General features: G+C 38.2%; 1 protein-coding gene across 1 annotated transcript in view; it reads left to right on the top strand.

Moving 5' to 3' along the window:
- Positions 1-409: 409 nt before the first annotated feature.
- Positions 410-21014, top strand: part of LOC127419059 (coiled-coil domain-containing protein 30-like) — a 36210-nt gene continuing 15605 nt past the window's right edge. The window contains exons 1-23 of the mRNA XM_051660131.1: positions 410-1064; positions 2732-2911; positions 3063-3183; positions 5364-5554; positions 5791-5880; positions 8569-8722; positions 8829-8900; positions 9396-9511; positions 9973-10037; positions 10111-10303; positions 10395-10484; positions 10579-10704; positions 10907-11044; positions 11242-11420; positions 13258-13480; positions 13910-14032; positions 14219-14368; positions 16506-16715; positions 18499-18656; positions 18757-18922; positions 19121-19242; positions 19356-19497; positions 19591-19727. Of these exons, the coding sequence (XP_051516091.1) occupies positions 1050-1064; positions 2732-2911; positions 3063-3183; positions 5364-5554; positions 5791-5880; positions 8569-8722; positions 8829-8900; positions 9396-9511; positions 9973-10037; positions 10111-10303; positions 10395-10484; positions 10579-10704; positions 10907-11044; positions 11242-11420; positions 13258-13480; positions 13910-14032; positions 14219-14368; positions 16506-16715; positions 18499-18656; positions 18757-18922; positions 19121-19242; positions 19356-19497; positions 19591-19727 (3161 nt within the window). The 5' untranslated portion in view covers positions 410-1049. The remainder of the gene's footprint in view (positions 1065-2731; positions 2912-3062; positions 3184-5363; positions 5555-5790; positions 5881-8568; positions 8723-8828; positions 8901-9395; positions 9512-9972; positions 10038-10110; positions 10304-10394; positions 10485-10578; positions 10705-10906; positions 11045-11241; positions 11421-13257; positions 13481-13909; positions 14033-14218; positions 14369-16505; positions 16716-18498; positions 18657-18756; positions 18923-19120; positions 19243-19355; positions 19498-19590; positions 19728-21014) is intronic.

Genomic DNA, 21014 nt, shown 5'->3' on the forward strand with positions numbered 1-21014 from the left:
CTTGCTCTCGTGGGACATTTTTGGCATATGCCACCATGATATCACAGAGGGTCGGACAGATTTCTAACCGACATGCACCTGCCGCTGATCACCGGTGATCGGTTCTGCGCAGAACTTGCTCATCTCGAACGAGCCTACTGTGTATATTGTATTTATTTGGAGTCCTACAGAAACCCAACACCTAATTTTACCCCTAAACATAATACTAACCTTAATCCTATCCCTAAACCGAACCCTAACCCTAATCTTAGAAACGGCAAATGTGACTCTCGCGAGACTTTCACAGCATGAGGGTTCCTTTCAAAACACGACCCTCCCCAACTATTGTCAGAATGGTTTAACCCGTTGTCAAGGTGCTCGGTCCAAGCTACTGCAAGCAGCAACATCACAATACTTGGTAGACCTTAGTAAAAACGAACACTAAACTGCTTCTTCGGTATTTACTACCTGACAGACTTCATTATCTGTTTAAAACAGGCTTTGAAGAACAACGACAATTGTGACTTATTTCATTTTTAATTCTCGTCAGGATGATAAGTAAAGACACTCGCGCGTAATACCTGCAAACTAGCCGCTAGCCAAAGTTGTTAGGTTTAGAAAACTTTTTACGTTGCACTAAAAATTTGGAGAGCAAAATTAATGTTGTTCCTTTCACGAAGTAACACTAGTTCTGTCAAATACAGACGTGTCTGTTGCTGTCGACGTGAAAAGGAAGAAAACATTTGATGATGAGGGATTTTTGGTTGCTCGGGCACATTACGCAGAAGATCATGTATATCATTTGTTGTAGCTTAATCCCTTTATAGTATATAAAAGGCTCCAATTATTTGCCAATTTAAATGCATGGTAAACCTTTTTAACGTTGTACTCTTTAAGTTTAGTATTTTATTTTGTCATTCATTTTTATTATAAAGCGATGATTAGGACAGAAGCTGGCATGGGCGGTTTGTCTGTCAAATGTTGGAAACCACAATCTGAACTTTGGTCTCATAAACACACTTGGCTAATTTGCAAGTGATGCAAGGACTCCTGTTCAGCTGTACTTGGCCATGGAGCGAAGAGAGGTACGGTGTCAGTCATTTATATACTTATATACATTCAGCATATGCATTTAAGACCAGTTAATTCTATGTAATGTGTCTGTAATGACAATTATGTGTTGTGTACATGGTGAAAGTATTTAGACAAGTTTCTTTACGATACAGTTAAAGGGATAGTTCACCCAAAAATGAAACTTCTTTCATCATTTACTCACCCTCATGTCATCCCAGATGTGTATGACTTACTTTCTTCTGCAGAACACAAACGAAGATTTTTATAAGAATATTTCAGCTCTGTAGGTCCATACAATGCAAGTAAATGGTGACCAAAACTTTGAAGCTCCAAGAAGCATATGAAGGCAGTATAAAAGTTATCCATATGACGCCAGTTGTTAAATCCATATCTTCAGAAGCAATATTATAGGTGTAAATTAGCCTTACCCTGTTCTGTAGATGAAAATATCGGCTGAATGACATTCTCAGAATGTTCTACACGTACTATTTGTCCAATGCCGAGTTCACTTTCAGAAAACAAGCTTTTGATCATTTTAAAACTTTTAAATACTTTAAATCTAACCCTCTTTATCTCAGATCGCATGGATCTGATGCTTCTTCAGAAAATGTAAATTGCATTATGATGCTAAAATTAATTTGAGATGACAATCAAGTTCAGTTGGTCGTTAAAAGTTGCTGGACAAATATGCAGGACATAATGCAGTTGAGATGGCAATGCTTTAGATTAGATGATTGATCAAAATAGCCTATTGAATATCAGGAATGTATCATATATATAACCCTGATATTACACCGCATCAATTTTTCTTTAATAGCTGTGCACACAGCATATTCACATCGATGGATGGTCCTTATACTAAGACTTGAACAGGGCCATGATGATTCGCTTTCGGGTCGGAACCGGTGGCAACCTGCGATAGTCGCAACATCAGGACCAATATTACAGTCCTATCAGAAGAGGAACTGCTCCCTTTTGATTGCAATTCCTCATCTTCTGATTGCATTTATTTGTGAAATTATAATGACAGCAAGCTGTCTAATTTCAATGGATTGTCTCAATTCTCTCCCCATTTTACCAAAACTTCGGTGGAAAAAAATTAGGGACATCTGGGAGGCGAAAGGTACACAATTAGCGATAAACTCACATTTCTGTATGGAAACGGCTTAAGGGCAGATTTCTTTTGCGATAAACCAAAACTTATGCAACAAAGTGTTTTTTTAGGCATGACGTCATCACGCACAACATTTTTATCGATAAAAGGTCATTTGAATGGAAACAGGCAGAAGACGGCACATTTTTTTTTAATGCATTTTCACTTTGTCGATAACAAAATAGCGTGAAAAGTGGATGGAAACTATATAATGATTCTAAGGTCGTTTTAAGCTATTCCTCCACCACTGTGTGTAAATACGTGTCCGGCGTTACGGACTCACGGACCCACGCACAACAGCACCGCTGCTGAAAAAATCCTAGGGGAAACACAGGATGTTGCAGGCAGCTTGAGCAAGTTTTCTCAAACAATGCTTCTTGCTGTCAGTTAGACGTACTGTTGACAAGGTGACAGAGTGTTCAAGAAGGTATCAGATCACCCAGGCCCCATTCATTTAAACTGTTAAGGCTGTCAGAAAAAAAAAAAGGGAAAGACAGAAATGACTTTTTGTTGTTTCCTACCAAGGAAGAAGAGCTGGAGGAGATCACGCTCCACTTGCACAGAAACGGATTTTGTCCTCAGGCTTCAGCAGAAGAACGTGAGTGTCACCTGTTGCATTTGCTCCAGTGCAGTGAGGGCAGCCTGACCGTAACCACTGAAGACCTGCAAACTTTACGCACACAGCAGGCCAGCGAGATGAGAGAGGTGAGTGAACAGATGGCAAACCAGGCATCCACCCTAAAGAATAGTTAATGACGGACTCTGTCATCAACATTTTAACATGACCACACTGTTACCTAAACAAAACAAATTCCTACTATTGCATTTATTGTCGTTTATATGGGTTTTTCTCAAGGTGGAAAATTACGTGGAGCATATACGAAACATTCTGGAGGAGCGGGAATCTCTAACAGCGGAGTATGAACGCGACAACGAACAACTCTGTGCCGAGCTTGCGCTACTGAAACACCAGCATGGTGGTCATAATGTTTTTATCATATATTGTATTTGTCATAGTAAACGTTGTGCCTTGAGGTCATGTCATTGGCTATGTTAAGAATGGCATTCTACCATACCTCTCTTACGTTTTCTGCAGTAAGAAAAAGTTAATTTTTTGCAAAATCTGCAGATTTTTTTGTATGCATGGAATACCCGGTTGACCTAGCCTGATTTGCAAATTGTGCAGTACATCGCAGAGCATACTGCATGCATGGAACACTGTAACCAATGCAATGCGCTTGACTTCCTCTCCTCATGGTGATGAATGAACTGAAAGTTATATCTGCCGCAGTTTTCTTTCCATCCGTTTCTTGACTAATTTGCTCAGATTGCCAAAAGTAGTCCATCCAAAAATGAAAATTCTTTCATCATTTACTCGCTCTCATGCTATCTCACGCTATCTTCTTTCTTCTGTGGAACACAATTTTTTTTTTTTTTTTTGTAAGAATATCTAAGCTCTGTAGGTCCATACATTGCATGTGAATGCGTGCCAACATTTTGAAGCTCAAAAAGCACATAAAGGCTGCTTAAAAGTTATCAATAAGACTCCAGTGGTTAAATCCATGTCTTCACAAGCGATATGATAGTTGTGGGTGAGAAACGTATCAATATTTAACTCTGATATGTTTTTGTGCTGCCGCATGCAATTTTTCACACTCAAATTTAAAAGTACACCCTTCATAAATGCTGTGGACGAACTGCAAAAAATTGGTCTCATTTTTTCAGAAACCCCCCCCCCCCCCACCCCCCAAAAATTAAATAAAAATAAATAAAAAAAGACTCCAATTATTCATAAATAATGTTGTATGTGTTTGTAATCTTATGATAAACAGAAAGGTTTTTGTTGTTGTTGTTGTTGTTGTCCCAGCTTTGTAAGCATGTAATTCTGTTTCTGTTCACTCTGTCTCACTTTGAAAAGTCTTATTTCATTCTCTATCACATTTAATCACAATATACAGATATGAAATGTAGGTGGCGCTATAACGCATTTTAGCCCTCACATATGTCTAGGTGTCATTATAAAGCTGAGATCCTCATCTTTGCTAAGATATATAACATTTTATCATCAGTAGTCGAAAACATATTTTTATGATGATTTGTTTAGTATGCTCTTTCTGCTGGATGGCATATTTTGTTCTGGACATCTAAGATATAACATTAGATTATTCAGCCAATCAAGCTCACAGACAAGTAAAAAATGGCTGTTTAAAGTGAAAGCAGAATAAAGTTTTTAGTTATTTGGGGCTTACGGCAGCAAAAATTGGTGCTTAAATGAGACATTTGTATTTCATGACAATCATATTTCATTTTGTGATTCCTTTGAAAATCTTTCGAACTGTGGTATTAGGGCAACAAAATAAGAGAGCTTTCATTTGATATATGATTTGCCCATTTAAGTGCCATCTGAAAGACTTTTGTATTCATATTAATATTTCTACCCCATTATCTCTAGGGAGCGCTAATTTGCAACGCAAATGTTTTCAGGCCTTATTTTGTTATTTTGTGTAACAAAAATGCAAAAGTGATGGTATTCTCTGAAAAGATCAGATTCTAAGCTTTCAAACGAAACCTCATATGTCTGACCTATGTATATGGAGACCTTAACATTTTAAGTGTAAACTTTTTCACAATATAGTGGCCCCGCCGGCGGGTCCATCGAATTTAATGAGGTCGCTTTGTTGCTGGATGTCACAGTATGTGTATACAGGGCTTTAGGAGAGAAGAGTGCTTAGGAGGACTGTTTGAAACTGGAGATTTGTAGTACAAAGGGATTGAATATTGATCTGTTTCTCACCCACACCTATCATATCGCTTCTAAAGATATGGATTTAACCACTGGAGTCTTATAGATTACTTCTATGCTGCCTTTATGTGCTTTTTTACTTCAAAGTTTTGTACCCTGATGACTTGCATTGTGAGGACCTACAGACCTGAGATATTCATTCATTTTTGGGTGAAATAGTCCTTTAATACATTTTTACACATAATTGGATTAAAAAATAATAAAAAAAATTGTATCTGTTATTTCTGTGTTGCTAAAGAATTGTATGCTGTAATCAGTTTGCTTGTATTCCATTTCGAACATAGCCCTTGTGTCCGGCAAGTGAATACGCTTTTAGTCCAGTATACAGTCCTAAGGCGTTCCGCTGTGTCTTAGACTCCCAGTGTAAGGAGGTGGTGGAGATGCTGGAGCAGGAGGGTCTAGCAGAGATCAGCCAGAGCAGTGCCAGTGAGCAGGTGGCATATCTTCTAGTGGAGAGAGTCACTCTACTGGAGAGACTGGAGGCTGCCGAGAGGAAGCTGGACACTCAGACCCTCACCGGCAACCTCAGAGAGGTGCACCTACAGGTAGCTCAACTGGTATACTGTAGTTTCGATTCCCAGGGAGAGCACATACTGATAAAATGTATGTCAAATTCGCTCTGGTTCAAAGCTTCTTCCAAATGCATAAAATATAATGACAATAGTGGCAGTATAGGTTTTTTTGTTGTTGTTTAAATGTCTGACCTTCTTTTTATAGTAAACAGCAGTGGTGGCATAGTAATTTTATAATAATTTGAATATCTCCCTTTTATGGAAATCAGGAGGAGCTAGATCATATTCGTCACACATTGGAAGAGGAACTCAGGCAGCAAAAGGAAATACTGCAGCACACAAAAGACAATATGAAAAAGGTGAGAAGATCTTGGAGTGTCCCAAGAGATGTGTTGAGGAACACAGAGTCATGGACTTTTTCTAGCTTAGTTAAAGGGATAGTTCGCCCAAAAATGAAAACTCATCGTTTACTCACCCTGATGCCTTTCCACATGTCGTTAGGCAGAATGAGTGTTTGTTGTACATCTCTCTATGTATTTTACATAATAATTTCTCCTGATTCTTTGTCCCACCCTAAATGGACAGGAGTCATCAGTTCAAAGTACTTGGAGGACGTTTTTTTGTGTGCGCAAGTCTACATTAAGAGCACAGAACCTTGTTCCTGTATGTTCCTGTACCTGTCATAACTGTCCTGTCTCTTGATTGGGCTGATTGTCAAAAAAGTCATGACTCATGCAAAAGTGTAAAATATTGAGTTCTCTGACTCTCCACTGTCCTTGTAAGGATGATCCACATAAAGGGATAGTTTACTCAAAAATGAAAATTATATTGTCATTTACTCACCCACATGCCACCCTAGATGTGTATGACTTTCTTCTGTTGAACACAAATGAAGATTTTTAGAAGAATATCTCAGCTCTGTAGGTCATTTTAATGTAAGTGAATGGTGACCAGAAATTTGAAGCTCCAAAAAGCAGATAAAGGCAACATTAAAGCAATCCATTCTACTCCAGTAGTTTAATTAGTGTCTTCTGAAGTGATCCAGTTGGTTTTGGGTGAGAACAGACCAAAATGTAACTCCTCCTTCACTGTACATCTTGCCATTTCAGTCTCTAGGCATGAACATGAGTTCAAACTCTATTACATTTCCTAGTGCTTGACACATGCACAGAGCACTAGATGGCGCCATAGGAAGTGTGATTGTGCTTGATATCAAGATCGCCAAGGAGACTGCTGTCAAGATTTATAGTGAAAAAGGAGTTTTATTTTGGTCTGTTCTCACCCAAAACTACTGGATCGATTCAGATGACATTGATTAACCGAAGGAGTCTTTTTGATTACTTTAATGCTGCCTTTAACTACTTTTTGGAGCTTCAAAGCTCTAGGCACCATTCAGTTGCAATGTAGACCTACAGAGCTGAAATATTCTTCTAAAAATCTTCGTTTGTTCTGCAGAAGAAAGAAAGTCATACACATTTTAAATGGCATGAGGGTGAGTAAATAATGAGTGAATTTTCATTTTTAGGTGAACTGACCCTTTAAAGCATACGAGGACAGCTCTATGGTCACCATGAAATATTGCACGTCTTACATCTCCTATAACAAGGCACAAAATAACTAGAGATCAACCGATATTATGTTTTTTTTTTATGACTGATATAATGCTAATAATTTAAATGCTTTAGTGTATGATTACCGATTTGTAGAACCGATTTTTAATTATTGTCGTATTTCTGCTTTTTGACAAAATGCTATCTAAATAATCAACAGACTACTACAATAAAAACATAGTATAAACTATAAATATGTGAATAATTACAATTATAACAATACAAATATTATTGTGGACAAATTAAAAGGATAGTTCACCCAAAAATAAAAATTCTCATGATTTAGTCATCCTCCTGGCATCCCAGATATGTTTGACTTTCTGTCTGCTGCAGAACACAAATGAAGATTTTTAGAAGAATATCTTAGCTTTGTAGGTCCATACAATGCAAGTGAATGGGTGCCAAAATTTTGAAGCTCCAAAATCCACATAAAGGGTGCATAAAAGTAATCCATATGATTCCAGTGGTTAAATCCATAACTTCTAAAGCAATATGATAAGTGTGGGTGAGAAACAGATCAGTATTTACCAGTAAGTCATTTTTTGTCATAAATTCTTCTCCCTGTCCAGTAGGGGGCGATATGCACGAAGAATGTGAATCACCAAAAACATAAGAAGGAGAATGAGAAAGTGAAGGAAAGGGGACTTAAATATTTATCTGTTTATCACCCACACCTCATATCACTTCAGAAGATATGGATTTAACCACCAGAATCATGTGGAGTACGTTCATGTTGCCCTTATGTGGATTTTGGAGCTTCAAGATTTTGGAACCCATTCACTGCATTGTATGGACCTACAGAGCTGAAATATACTTCTAAAAATCTTAATTTGTGCTTTGCAGAAGAAAGAAAGTCATACATATCTGGAATGGCATGAGGGTGAGTAAATGATGAGAGAATTTTCAGTTTTGGGTGAACTATTCCTTTAAGTCTGTATTATTGTTATTACAAAGTGGCATGTTTCCAAATGAAAATCTGAATGCCAAAAATGCCATTTACTGTGGGACCTGTATTAAGGAACTGATAACTAAGTAGAAAAGTGTGAATATCAGTTAAAAAAATAATAGTCAAACCGATCATCAGTCTGTCTCTGAAAAAACAACATATTGAAAACTGCTTCTCACACTCTGCACCTGACATGACCACTTTAACACCTCCCTTTACGCTCTTGACGCCAACAGCTCAAAGGCGCCTTTTTGTTTTTGGGTGGTTATTAACCAGAATTTGTTTTTCCCCATTTTCAGTTTTTTTCTGATGATAGTTAAAGAAAAGCAGGCACACATTAAACTCTGTTCACACTGGAACATGATCCACATTCAGCTTCACCTGTGTTCTGTTGCAAATGCATGAAACACGCATGGATGCTGACATGCTTTCCTCTTGCCCACCCAGGTCAGTCAGATTTATTTCTCACCAGAAACTCTGTTCCCCTGTAGGCCCACAGTGAGGAGCTCAATAGAGAGCGCACAGAGCGCCAGAGGTTGGAGAGAGATCTGGAAGAGGCATCCAGTCATCTTGCAATGGCACATAAAGAGATTCGCCACCTGACTGATGAGCTGAATCTGGCTCATAAGGTCCAGAACTTGTGTGGTAAGTGAATAGCCATGAGGTTCAGCTTTTTTTATGCTTCTAATCATCGTACAACTGTTTTTATTTTTGCTTTAAGACATAAACTTAAATAAAATGTTTATTCCAGTACCTGACCTGCAGAAAACTGGGGAGGAAGTGGAGCAGTTAAAACAGGAAGTGGACAAACTTAAACAGTGTGGTGAGATTTTATCTGCCACTGCACCAATATCTCATTCATCTCCCAAAATCCACAATCTCACGTTTGCCTTATTTTGTGGCTAAAGTCAACATGAAACTGCATTTGCAACCCATTTTATGAGTATTTCTGAGTAAAAGGGTATATTCAATTAACAAAGGTAGGACAGGACTTTTTATCCAATGGAATTGATTAGATGATGAAAAGTGGGTGTTCCATTGCAGAATAGAGTCAGACCTTATTGCAGTTTTCCCCAAAACAATGCTATTTGTAAATAGCTATTTGGCAACTGGTTGCCTTTATCCAATAGTGGGTACAGCCTTTGTCACATCAGGGAAAAAAGAAAGTGTTTTCAGAGATGGAGCAAGTTATTACATTTTAATCAAATATTACAATACAAGTACAAGCCTTTTTCTTTTCTTTTTGTGGTCAATTTGACTTTCATGTTGACTAATGCAGAGAGAATGTGTTCTGGTACTAAATCCAAATGTTTGGCAGATATGGTGGCGCTGCAGAAGACAAAGGAATGCAATGAAAGGCTGGATAGTGAGATCAGAGTGCTGAGGGATAGAGTTTGCACCTTGGACACAGAGAAGAGATCCCTTCTTGAACTGGCAAGAATAAATATTGTATTTATTCGTAAGGATTGTATTTAATATCGTAGAAAAGTACATTAGCCTACACTAAATGTAAGACAGCAAAGTATCCTTTTTTATTTCTTTGTAGCTTTATTTGCAAATGCAGAAAAGAACAGTTTTTTTAACAGTTTTTGCTTTGTTTGGTGTACAACAGGTTGAACAAACTAAGATGCACTCGAATCAAGGAATCAAAGTGACATTTGAGCATAATAAAATACACTCTTCACAGGGAGTCAACGGTGTTGAATTTTAAAGTTGCTTTGTACACTTTGTGATCTGAGGTGTCTTATGCTTTGAATGCATCAAGTATTACACTTTTATACTTTTGTAATCTTTTCTTGAAGGGTTTAGTTTGCATATATTGTATGACGCATATATTAATTTAATGTTTATTTTCCTCTGAAAGGGCTTTTTACTTTTTTTTTTCTTTTTGTCAGGGAGTTGGGAATAATGTCAGTCCTTATCAGTCACCAACTGAAGAGGACGAGATACTCCACAAAAGGTAAATCCTTGCTCTTATTTGATTTATGTTGCTACTGAATCAATATGCTGATATGGCAGCTGTGTGTTGGCAGGTGTCATAGGGAGTCTGAAGATAAAGACAGCCGCCTGCGAGAACTGGAGAGGAGGTTTCAGAAGCAACAGCAGGAGCATGAGGAGCTGGTGGAGAGGAATGAGGAGCTTGAGGCGCTGCTGGGGGAGGTGCAGAATGCAGCTAAAGAGGAGCAGGAGCGTCATGAGTGTGAGGTGGAGGGCTTACAGAGAAAGGTGAGATGTTTTCACAACACTTGTTTGTTTACTGTCATGTCATCCACCTTGGGCTAATGTTTTAAAAATAACCACCTCTTCTTTATCCTAGATTAAAAGTATTGAGGAAGAGTTGAATAAGAGAAACATTCAGAAAACTGTGAAGAAAGATGAAGATTGGTTTAGAGAGACTGACTCTGTGGTAAAGAAAAAAAACCCCAACAACTTCCATGCAGTCCTTGCAGAGTGTGTGGTTGCAAAAACGTTGTCTGTTTTCATTGTCTTTTACTTTAAAGCTCAAAAACAGTGTTCAAGAGAGACTTATGTTCCTTGAGGATCGTCTTGTTGAGGAGAAAGGTTGGAGGAAACAGTTGGAGGTGGACTTATCTGTATCCCAGTCTGCTCTCAAAAAGGATAAAGAGGTATTTGTCACATTCGCATCATATATCATCATTGTGACATTTCTGATGATTGAATATTGAATCAGTAAGTCATGCATTATTCATATTGCATTATGCAGTCATTAAGAAGAATCATAATAAAGTGATATGAGACCATAAACTGAAGATGCAAAGTAAATGTAAAATGTAGAGCCTTAATGCTACATGGTCATTTTGTGAACAGGTCATGCAAAGAGACCACGAGGAGCTGAAGAGTTTACGTGTAGAGGTTCAGAGATGGGAGGCAGAATGTCAACAAGGGAAGACACTTAACAAGAACCTCACACAGATTAAAGGAGAAAAGGGAATTTTGGAAGAAAAGGTAATGAAAATTGAATGATGTCATGTATGGTAATTATAGGTTTACACCCTGAAGAAGGTTATATGTACTTGTGTAAATGAATCGTACTTGTGTTTTTTTTTTTGTTTTTTTTTGTAATCTATTTAATGGTGGGATACTCTCAGATACTTACTGTTGCCTGCAAAATACTTGCTGAAGTTATTGTTGCCACTATGCAGGTGGCCCATTTGGAGCGTGCTCAGACACGACTCCAGGATAACCTGACATTTCAGACAGAGAACAGTCGGGCTGAAGAGGACCTGAGAGAGAGCAGGGGGCAGATGGCAGAGCTTAAGACAGTGGTGGAAAAGCTAAGAACAGAACTGACACGACTGGAGAAGGAACACAGCACTCTAAGGTGCAATACTCTGAAAAGACATAACTTTTTCCTGGATTTTTTTTTTTTTTTGTATGATGTTTTCAAGATGCAATCTTCTGCTTTTTTTAAGCATTTTCTTTCCATTTATAACATTAGTCCAGGTTTATTGCACATAAAACAGTTCTAAATTAATTAGTTTTACCTGACCAATTTCTCTCTTACTCTTAGAACTAAAGGCTATTTTAGCTATTACCCCTTAACCTCCTGAGACCCGAGCGTGACTGCCGTGTGCATTTTCCATTTCCCTTTTTGATTTGTAACTAGTAGCCCCTAATAAACATGCAAAAAAAAAAGTCAGATATTTTTTTATCAAATTGTTTATGTTTCCAGGAGTGTTAGTTATTCATGTTTTCGAGACATTACAGACATTACAGCTGATTTTCTGTAAAGCTGCTTTGGAACAGTGTGTATTGACAAAAGCTCAAATAATAATAATTTTTAAAAAAACTATAGAAATAAAAATTATTTGATTTGACTTTTATGTTTCAAAGTTTTTTTCTACTTTGGCAACAAAATCTCAATGTTCTCTCTTTGCACAGTCAAACAAACAAGAGAGAGCCAGTGCTGAAGCATTTTACCATTCAAAAATTTGCATAATTAATTCTGATTCAAAGTAATGGCCAGCATCGTCCAATCACTGCCATCCAAGTAAAGTTAAGCATTATAAATTCTGAATCTAAGTACTGATTACCATTGTCCCATGTCTGACAACCATGTTGAGTGGTGCAAACATCATCTGCAGCCTGAAACAACTTTTGACTGGAAGTTTGGAGTGCATGCACTTGGCTGCATTGGAAAGCTTTTGGATGCTCCCTTGCTCCCTATTTAGTGAATGACTTAACCTCTAGTGTACTGTATGTCTGCACTGGTCTCAAACAGTTCGAAATGCACCTTATTTTCATCCTAACTCCTTTTAAAGCCTCTGAAAGCAACATTTTCCAGCTTTTGTATGCATTCATTCATTCTCAATGGTGATAACGCACAGTGAATATGGGATTTCTAAGGGGAAAATAGCCCTATAGTCCTCGTCTGCTGTTTAACAGCGTGCCGTTTCACGATAAATCTATGACATTTTCAAAATGGCATATTGAATGAAACTAGAGACTCTAATCTTTTGACTCAAACAGGTTTCAATGTAAAAACGTAATGAGTTTTTTTTTATTATTTTTTTTACCAGATTTAGTTTTGTTGCCATTTCTCCCAAAGACAAACTCCGCAGGGATCAGCGCCATGTTCTTTTGTCACATGACTCGGCGCATCAAATGTTTAACTCTTTAATGACAGCCCAGACTGTCCTGATCAGTCAGTATAAATGAAATTAAATTATGCATAGCATATAGTGAAGACACAACATAATGTATGTGCATGAGAACGCGGGGTCGCACAAGGTTAAAGACTTAAGTAAAACTTTACAATACGTTTCAGTTTGTAATAAGGTTCTATTTGTAATCATTTACAAAAATTCAATTGTTCATGTTAGTTCATGATGCATTTGTATGTTGAAATTAACATGAACCAAGATTAATAAGTGCTGAAAAAATGATGTTCATTGTTAGTTCATGTTAACTAATGTTAATAAATACTTGCATTAAGTGTTACCAAGACTTCTAAATGTACAGTGCATGCCCTCTCTTATGATTGGCTAAATTCTTTGCATGTGAAATCAGTAGCACTGCTTGCTTATGGGTTACAGGTTTGCTGTCAGTTCTAATATAGTTTGTACTGCCCCATCCTTCAATAGCAGCAAAGTGAATATTGATTCTTGCTAAAGCTCTTGTACTCTACAGAAAGCATGTTGTAATATATTTTGTGTTAGGGATGAGCTGATGGAGAAGCGTGGGCATGTGATGGAGCTTCAGAGGGAGCTCAGTGAGAGAGCCCATGAGAGGATTCAGATGGACGGGGAGAAGGAGAGACTCAGTCTGGAGCTCCTGCATGTGAAGCAGCAGCTACAGTTTGTTAGAGACCAGATACCCAGACCATCACATGGTCACACGGCCAACCACAAACCTTCTGCAGGGGATGAGGGTCTTTGTCAGGTAAGAAACAAATCTGGACCTGAGATTGTTGTTTGTTTTACTGTCTGATAAATTACTTTAGGTTGTTGTAGTCTAGTGTTTAAAGTCCAGATCTCCCACGGTTATGGAAAACATGGAGATACCAGGGAATTGTTTATAAAATTGTGAAATGTGAATAGTTGGTCTGGAAAAATAATCTACATATGCAAAATAAATTAGAAAGTAAAGTTGTAAATTTTCATAGTTTTGTCCTGCTCTAAAATATTTCATTAGCTAGAATACTGGCCAAAAAGGGCTATCCATTACCAACCACCATTCTGCCCTTTTTTGTTGTACTTTGGATGTTGTTTCCTTGAATATCTTTTGCCTGACTTAAGCTATGTGTGGTGTGTTTGGTCTGTTAGCTTAAGTTATGTGTAATCTGTTTGGTGTTCTGTGCTGCTCCTTCAGCTGGCCTGTGTAAAGTCAGAGATGAGTAAGCTCCACTCCACCCTGGAGGAGGAGAGACAGCTGGCCGACCAACACCAGCTTGCCCTGCAGTCCCAGATCAGTGAAGCTCAAGTCTGGGCTAAGGTCAGCCCTGTTCGGCAATTTTCATACACATGCACAACATAACTGACATAATTTAAGAGTGAATATCCAATGAAAACATGTAAATGGGGTTAGAAAATAATAGCAGACCTTTAACATCCACTGATGTATTGGAATGTACTGTTTAGCTGCGCAATATGGCTGGTATATTGTTTTTTACTTCTGCAGCAAAAGGGAGAGGAGAGCAAACAGCTGAGGCAGGACCTGCACAGAACCCAGCACCTTTTCACCTCTGCTGAGCGTGAGCTGCGCTATGAGAGAGAGAAAAATCTAGACCTTAAGAGACACAATGCACTTCTAGACCAAGAGAAGATCAAGGTAAAACATATGCAAAGAAAGAAAACAATTAAATAGCCCAAGAAAATATTCAGGATACATGGCAATAGTTCTTAGTAGTGATTGGTAGGAAGTCCACCAGCCGACTATTTATTAAAGGAATAGTTTAGGGCTGAAACGATTAGTTGACTTTATCGACAATGAATAGCCGTTTGGTCTCATTTAACGTAACATGAGATCACATTTATTAATAAGAGAGAGTTTGTTTTTTGTGAGTTAAAGATGGATTGAAGTGAACAGAAAGGTGAGAGAGGGTAGTCTTCACCCCATTATACACTGCAACAAAATATGTTTTTGATTTGTTTTTGTTTTGGCTTGTTTTCCAATATAAATATCTAAAACTCTTTTAAAACTATGTACATTTTCTTTAGCAGCTATACTGCAGAAGGATGAGTATCTGAGTATGTTGAATATAATATTAAAAATACAAATATTTGGGGCCAGGGTAGCTCAGTGAGTATTGACGCTGACTACAACCCCTGGAGTCACGAGTTCAAATCCAGGGTGTGCTGAGTGACTCCAGCCAGGTCTCCTAAGCAACCAAATTGGCCCGGTTGCTAGGGAGGGTAGAGTCACATGGGGTAACCTTCTCGTGGACAGGATTAGTGGTTCTCACTCTCAATGGGGTGTGTGGTAAATTGTGCGTGGATCACGGAGAGTAGCATGAGCTACGTTGTAAGATGTGTGGATTGACGGTCTCAGAAGCAGAGGCAACTGAGACTTGTCCTCCGCCACCCGGATTGAGGTGAGTAACCACGCCACCATGAGGACCTACTAAATAATGGGAATTGGGCATTCCAAATTGGGAGAAAAAACAAAAATATTTTAAAAAAAAAGATGCATTCACCTGAGAAGCAGCATATAAGATATTTAGGCTTGCTTTTAGAGAATAGATCTTGAATATAAGTATATTTTGTCTTTACTGCACTGGCAGAAGTATAACCAAGTAAAAAAAAAAAATACACTTTATACAAAATACACTTATATTTAAGATACATTCTCTTAAAGCAAGTCTGAATATATGTTGCTTCTCAAGTGAATTTATTGTGTTTTAAGGATTTTTAGACAATTTTAAATAGAAAACAAGACAAAACACTTGGTAACCATAGGATTTTTTTGCAGTGAATTCCTTTACTGAATTAAACATAATAAAAAGTATTTTTTTTCCCCCTTTAATTCAGTGAATGTCATTTAGAGGTATTTTTAAAAGATGATTTTGTCCTCTTTATTGTTAGCAAGCACATTTAATACTACTTTTTAAGTCGGGGCACAAGCTTAAGAGCTAATGATTAATCATTGCAATAATAATCATTCTAGTAATTGTTAGATTAATCGATCATCAAAATAATCGTTAGTTGCAGCCCTAGAATAGTTCACCCCAAAATGCAAATTCTCTCATCATTTACTCACCCTCATGCCATCCCAGATGTGTTTGACTTTCATTCTGCAGAACACAAACAAAGATTTTTAGAAGAAAATTTCAACTCTGTTGGTCCATTCAATGCAAGTGAATGGTGGCCAGAACTTTAAAGCTCCAAAAAGCACAAAGGTAGCATAAAAGTAATCCACACAACTCCAGTAGTTAAATCCATGTCTTCTGAAGAAATACGATAGGTGTGGGTGAGAAACAGATCAATATTTAAGTCCTTTTTTTTTTTTTTTTTGTGCACACATGCAGATGGACATCTTTGGCTGTTGGGTCTGACATTTTGCATTTTTAGAACATGTCAAGTTTAAAAAGTTCTACTTTTAAAAACATTGCAAATTTGTCCAGCTGTTTTTGAACATAGGAATGCATCCTATGTAAACACCCAATAAAAAAACCTTTGAGTATGGTGGACATTACCGAAAGTCAACATAACTTTATAGGACTTCCTTAAGACCAACTAGTATTTGACTAATCGTTCAGACAAGACAGCGATTAGTTAATTATGAAGATATGTAGAATCACGCATTCTCTACTTCTTAGAAAGTAATTTAGGTCTTTACTAATGTGCTTCCTGCTGTTTCCAAATTTGTAGTGTCCCTTGTAAGCTGTATACAACACTATCTCTGAAATGTTGATTGTATTGTTCAGCAATATGGTGGAACTGTTTTTTATTATTTATTTTTTTATAAGCTATGTGTCGAGTTGAAGCAGGCCCAGGCCAAAGTAGCTCAGCTGGAGGCAAGCACAGCAGGGCAGGTGGTACAGCTGGAGAAACTACAGCAAAGGGCCAGAGATCTGGAATTGGAGGTGGCTAGAACCAGTCACAACAAACAGACTAACAGCAGCTTTATGGAAGAACTGAATGCAGAGAGGGCACGAGTGATCGCTGTAGACAAGAAGGTGTGTGTTTTGAGCAGGAACATGGAACAAGGCTGAAATTTCTTAATCAGTAGTATAAGTTTGTCTTGTTTTCCAGTAAAAATAACCTCCTGAGACCTGAGCATGACTGCTGTGTGTATTTTCCATTTCCCTTCTTGATTTGTAACTAGTACCACCTAATAAACAAGCCAGACATGTGATTCTTTATCTTCCGGATTAATCCGGAATTCATTTTTTTCCGACCTAAAAATGTGACCCACAAGAATTGTGTAAATCTGTCATCAGGGGTTCCTGTTATCAACAATGTCCTGTCCGGTGCATTCTCGATAAGCATTTTTCATTCAACCTTCCCTCAGAACAACTTCACTCACAAACTTCACTGCTGCTTCTGCGTCACGCACACACTTTGAGACAGGCTCCAGATTTTCGACCTCAGGACTTAATTCAAGTAAGACAGGTTTATTTGAATTCATCAAGAAAAATAAAATGGTTGGATATAAAACAGGTTTGAACCGTTGCCACAGTTGCTGACAGGTTAAAAATCGCTAGCTGCAATTCCAGCATTACCAACGTGATATTTGCGGTGAAATCATGAAATATATCTTAACATATATCGAACCGTTTGTCTGTATAATCATAAAACCCTGCGGATACAGTGCAGACATTTAAAAATGTTCAGTCTAGACAAATTTTTCCCTCGTTTAAATTGGCAGATTAACTTGGGTTACGGATGTAATCAGGGTGCGAATTACACAATGACATTCAGCGGGGTCTGAACGGGGGAGGGGGTGTTATGACTTTACGTTAAGGTTATACATTAACACATGCACATGTAACATGTATTACATTGCAAATTAACAATATTTGATAGCAGTTATTAATCTTTGTTAGCATTGGTTATATAACATTTTTCATTGTTAGTTCATGTTAGTTCCTAGTGCATTAACTAATGTTAACATATACAACATTTGATTTAAAAAAAATTAATATGTTGAAATTAACATTAACAAAGATTAATAAACGCTTTAGAAGTGGTTTAATTGTTAGTTCATGTTAACTAATGTTGATAACTAATGATTGGGGGGGGGGGGGGTCTTCGCTGCCCCCCACTTTGCTCAATTCATTTCCTGCTTTTTTTGTGCTTAGCCGATCACATGCCTGCAAGCAAAAAAAAAAAAAGCATTTTCTAGAGCAAATAGTTTTCCTAAAAATTTATGTTCACATATGTGGAATTTTAACAGATATTACAGCTAATGTTCTGTAAAGCTGAATAAATAATTCTTATTCAAAGTTGTGGCCAGCATCATCCAATCACTTCCTGAATCACTTTCTGATTACCATTGTCCCATATCTGCCAACAATATTGAGTGGTCCAAACATCATCTGCAGCCTGAAACTGAACTTTTGGTCAGATTTTAGGAGTGAAACAAATTTGCAGGACATGTTTTCAGAGAATATATCTTGAATTAAGTTTACTTTTCTTACCCCTTTGGCAATTTATTTTTTCTTGTTTTAAGCATAAATCTAACAAAATTGAATGAGGGATACGTTTTACAAATGGGGTAAGAAATGTAAGAAATTAACTTAATTCAAGATATATTCTCTGAAAACAAGTCTTCTTGCCTTTCACAATTTCAAGGTTCTCATGTAAATGTATGTTGTTTTTTATATTTTTACTGCAAAACAAGGCAAAATACTTATTAAGAAAATTATTTTTTGAAGTGTGATGGTAGTTTGGCAACATAGCTAGAAAAATAGATGCTTTGCTCAGTTAGTTTATTGTTTTACATTATGATCTCTGCAGGTTGTAGAACTGCAGCAGCAGCTGAAGAACACTCTGCACCAACTGCGTCTGGAGGAGGCCAGAGCAGGAGAGACCAGCAAACTGGAGAGAGACACAAGAGACATGTCTGATAACCTGTCTGCTCTCAGAGCCAGACTGCAAGAGGAGCAACTCCAGAGGTCAGCACCCGTTGCTGCATCACAAGCCATAACACTGAGCACCCAGCGACTGTCAGTTTGATGTCATACCCTACCCTGTGCTGTTTGTGTTTTCTGATAGGAAATTACTAGTGCAGAAAGATGAGGAACTCCAACAGCAGGTGCGCTCATTGTGGGTGAAGGAAGCAACTCTGACCCGCACCAACTCAGAGCTGTCTCACCGCACACAGGAGCTAGAGACACGACTGCAGGTGCTGGACAGTGACCTCAACATGGCCAGAGAGGAGGTTTGTGATGTGAGCCTATCAAACATGTGCGAGGCAAAACGGCAAGCAAAATGACTAAGCATAGCCTAGCCTTTAGAAAGAAGCTGCCTATGAAGGCAGTATTCAGCAAGATGGCTCATTAAGTTATGGAACAGAGCTAGTATCATTGCTGACATGATGTGTCAGCAGATTTTCTGACCACTCTCGTGTGTCCTACAGCAGAGACTTAACCAGAAGACAAGCCACAGGCTGGAGGAGCAGCTCCAGTCATCCCAGCATGAGTCTGAAAGACTGCAAGAGGAACTGAAGCTGGTCATTCAGCAACTTGACTCTAACATCAGGTATAGCCATTCACCTCTTGGCATACACTGTAAATAACACCAGAGTGGTGCAAAGGTACTTGTTAACTATCTTTTCTGTACTTGTAGATGATATGGCTTTTGTTATCCTGCAGGAGATACAACGAGAAACAGTCTCAGCACAAGATCAAGTTGTGTAGAGCCAAACAGATCTTCATGAAGAAAGTAACCCAACATGAGCACAGGATCCAGCAGCTGAAGAATGATCTGGTTCTTGCCTCAAGTCTTTCAGAGAAAGTGAGACAGCTCTTATTTCTAAAGACCAGAAATTAAATATAACACTATACATAATATAATATGTACTTCACCTATGTGTTACTCTATGAGCAGGAGAAGGACTGGATTAAGACTGTGACAGAAGAAAATTATCAGCTTCTCCTGGAGAGACGAGAGCTTCTGCAGAGAATAAGTGAGGCAGAGGAGATGGGAAATAATGGACTGAGAACAGCTACTACCATTCAGCAGAGGTAATGGTTAAGATACACTGGGAAACCACTGGTGTGCTGCTGCCTAGCCCAATTCTATGAGCATCAGGTGATAAGGAATAGTGATATTATCATTGGAGATAGCACACATCCTCTGCACTCGCAGTTTGAACTATTGTTTCTAGTGCAGCGACTACGCCAGAGGCAAAAGATGAAATCGTATTTATTGTTTTATTTATTTTAGGGCTGTCAATCAATTAAAATTTTAAATCAAATTAATTACATCATATGCATTATTAATTAATCAAATGAATCACATGTATCAATTTCTAACGATTAAATTATATATAAATAATTATACAGATAAAATATAATAAATACAATAATTCAGACAATTTTAATATACATTACATTATTGTGTCAGACTGAAGCATTGAGTAGGTAATACAAAAATTTGCTTTAGAATGCAATATGTGATTTATTTCCAGATCATTGAACATAAGCCTATCATTGGCCTACAATGAGATGGTGAATCTACAGCGCAAAACTTACAGTGCTGCCAGTATAGTCTGGTAAACAAGTAATCTTATACTGATGTCCTAGTTATGAATGTCCAACTTGAAATTAAATAAGAACTGTTGAATTCGGGGAGTCGCGTGGCGCCATGCGAGGTTCGAATGTGTGAACAGTGAGCTCTGTGCACTTTGCTAGTTTTAACACTATTATTGTCATAAACCGGTGAGATTTGATACCCCCTGGTCCATAAATGTTCTAGGAAGACAATATGTCAAAGAATTCAAAATTTTCAGGCTCTGGAGACATTAAAAGACACTTACGTGGGGGGCCTGGTTAGCTCAGTGAGTAAAGATGCTGACTACCACCCCTGGAGTTGCGAGTTCGAATCCAGGGCATGCTGAGTGATTCCAGCCAGGTCTCCTAAGCAACCAAATTTGCCCGGTTGCTAGGGAGGGTAGAGTCACATGGGGTAACCTCCTTGTGGTCGCTATAATGTGGTTCTTGCTCTCGGTGGGGCACATGGTGAGTTGCGCATGGATGCCGCAGAGAATAGCGTGAAGCCTCCACATGCACTATGTTTCCGCGGTAACGCGCTCAACAAGCCACATGATAAGACTCACGGATTGATGGTCTCAGACGCGGAGGCAACTGAGATTCATCCTCCGCCACCTGGATTGAGTCACTACACCACCACGAGGACTTAGAGCGCATTGGGAATTGGGCATTCAAAATTGGGGAGAAAAGGGAAGAAAAAAGAAAAAAAGACACTACGTGCTCAAGCTGACGCCCCAGACAAGACCGCGGACCAGGGAG

This window comes from Myxocyprinus asiaticus, chromosome 28 (genome assembly GCF_019703515.2).
Source record: "Myxocyprinus asiaticus isolate MX2 ecotype Aquarium Trade chromosome 28, UBuf_Myxa_2, whole genome shotgun sequence".
Taxonomy (NCBI): domain Eukaryota; kingdom Metazoa; phylum Chordata; class Actinopteri; order Cypriniformes; family Catostomidae; genus Myxocyprinus; species Myxocyprinus asiaticus.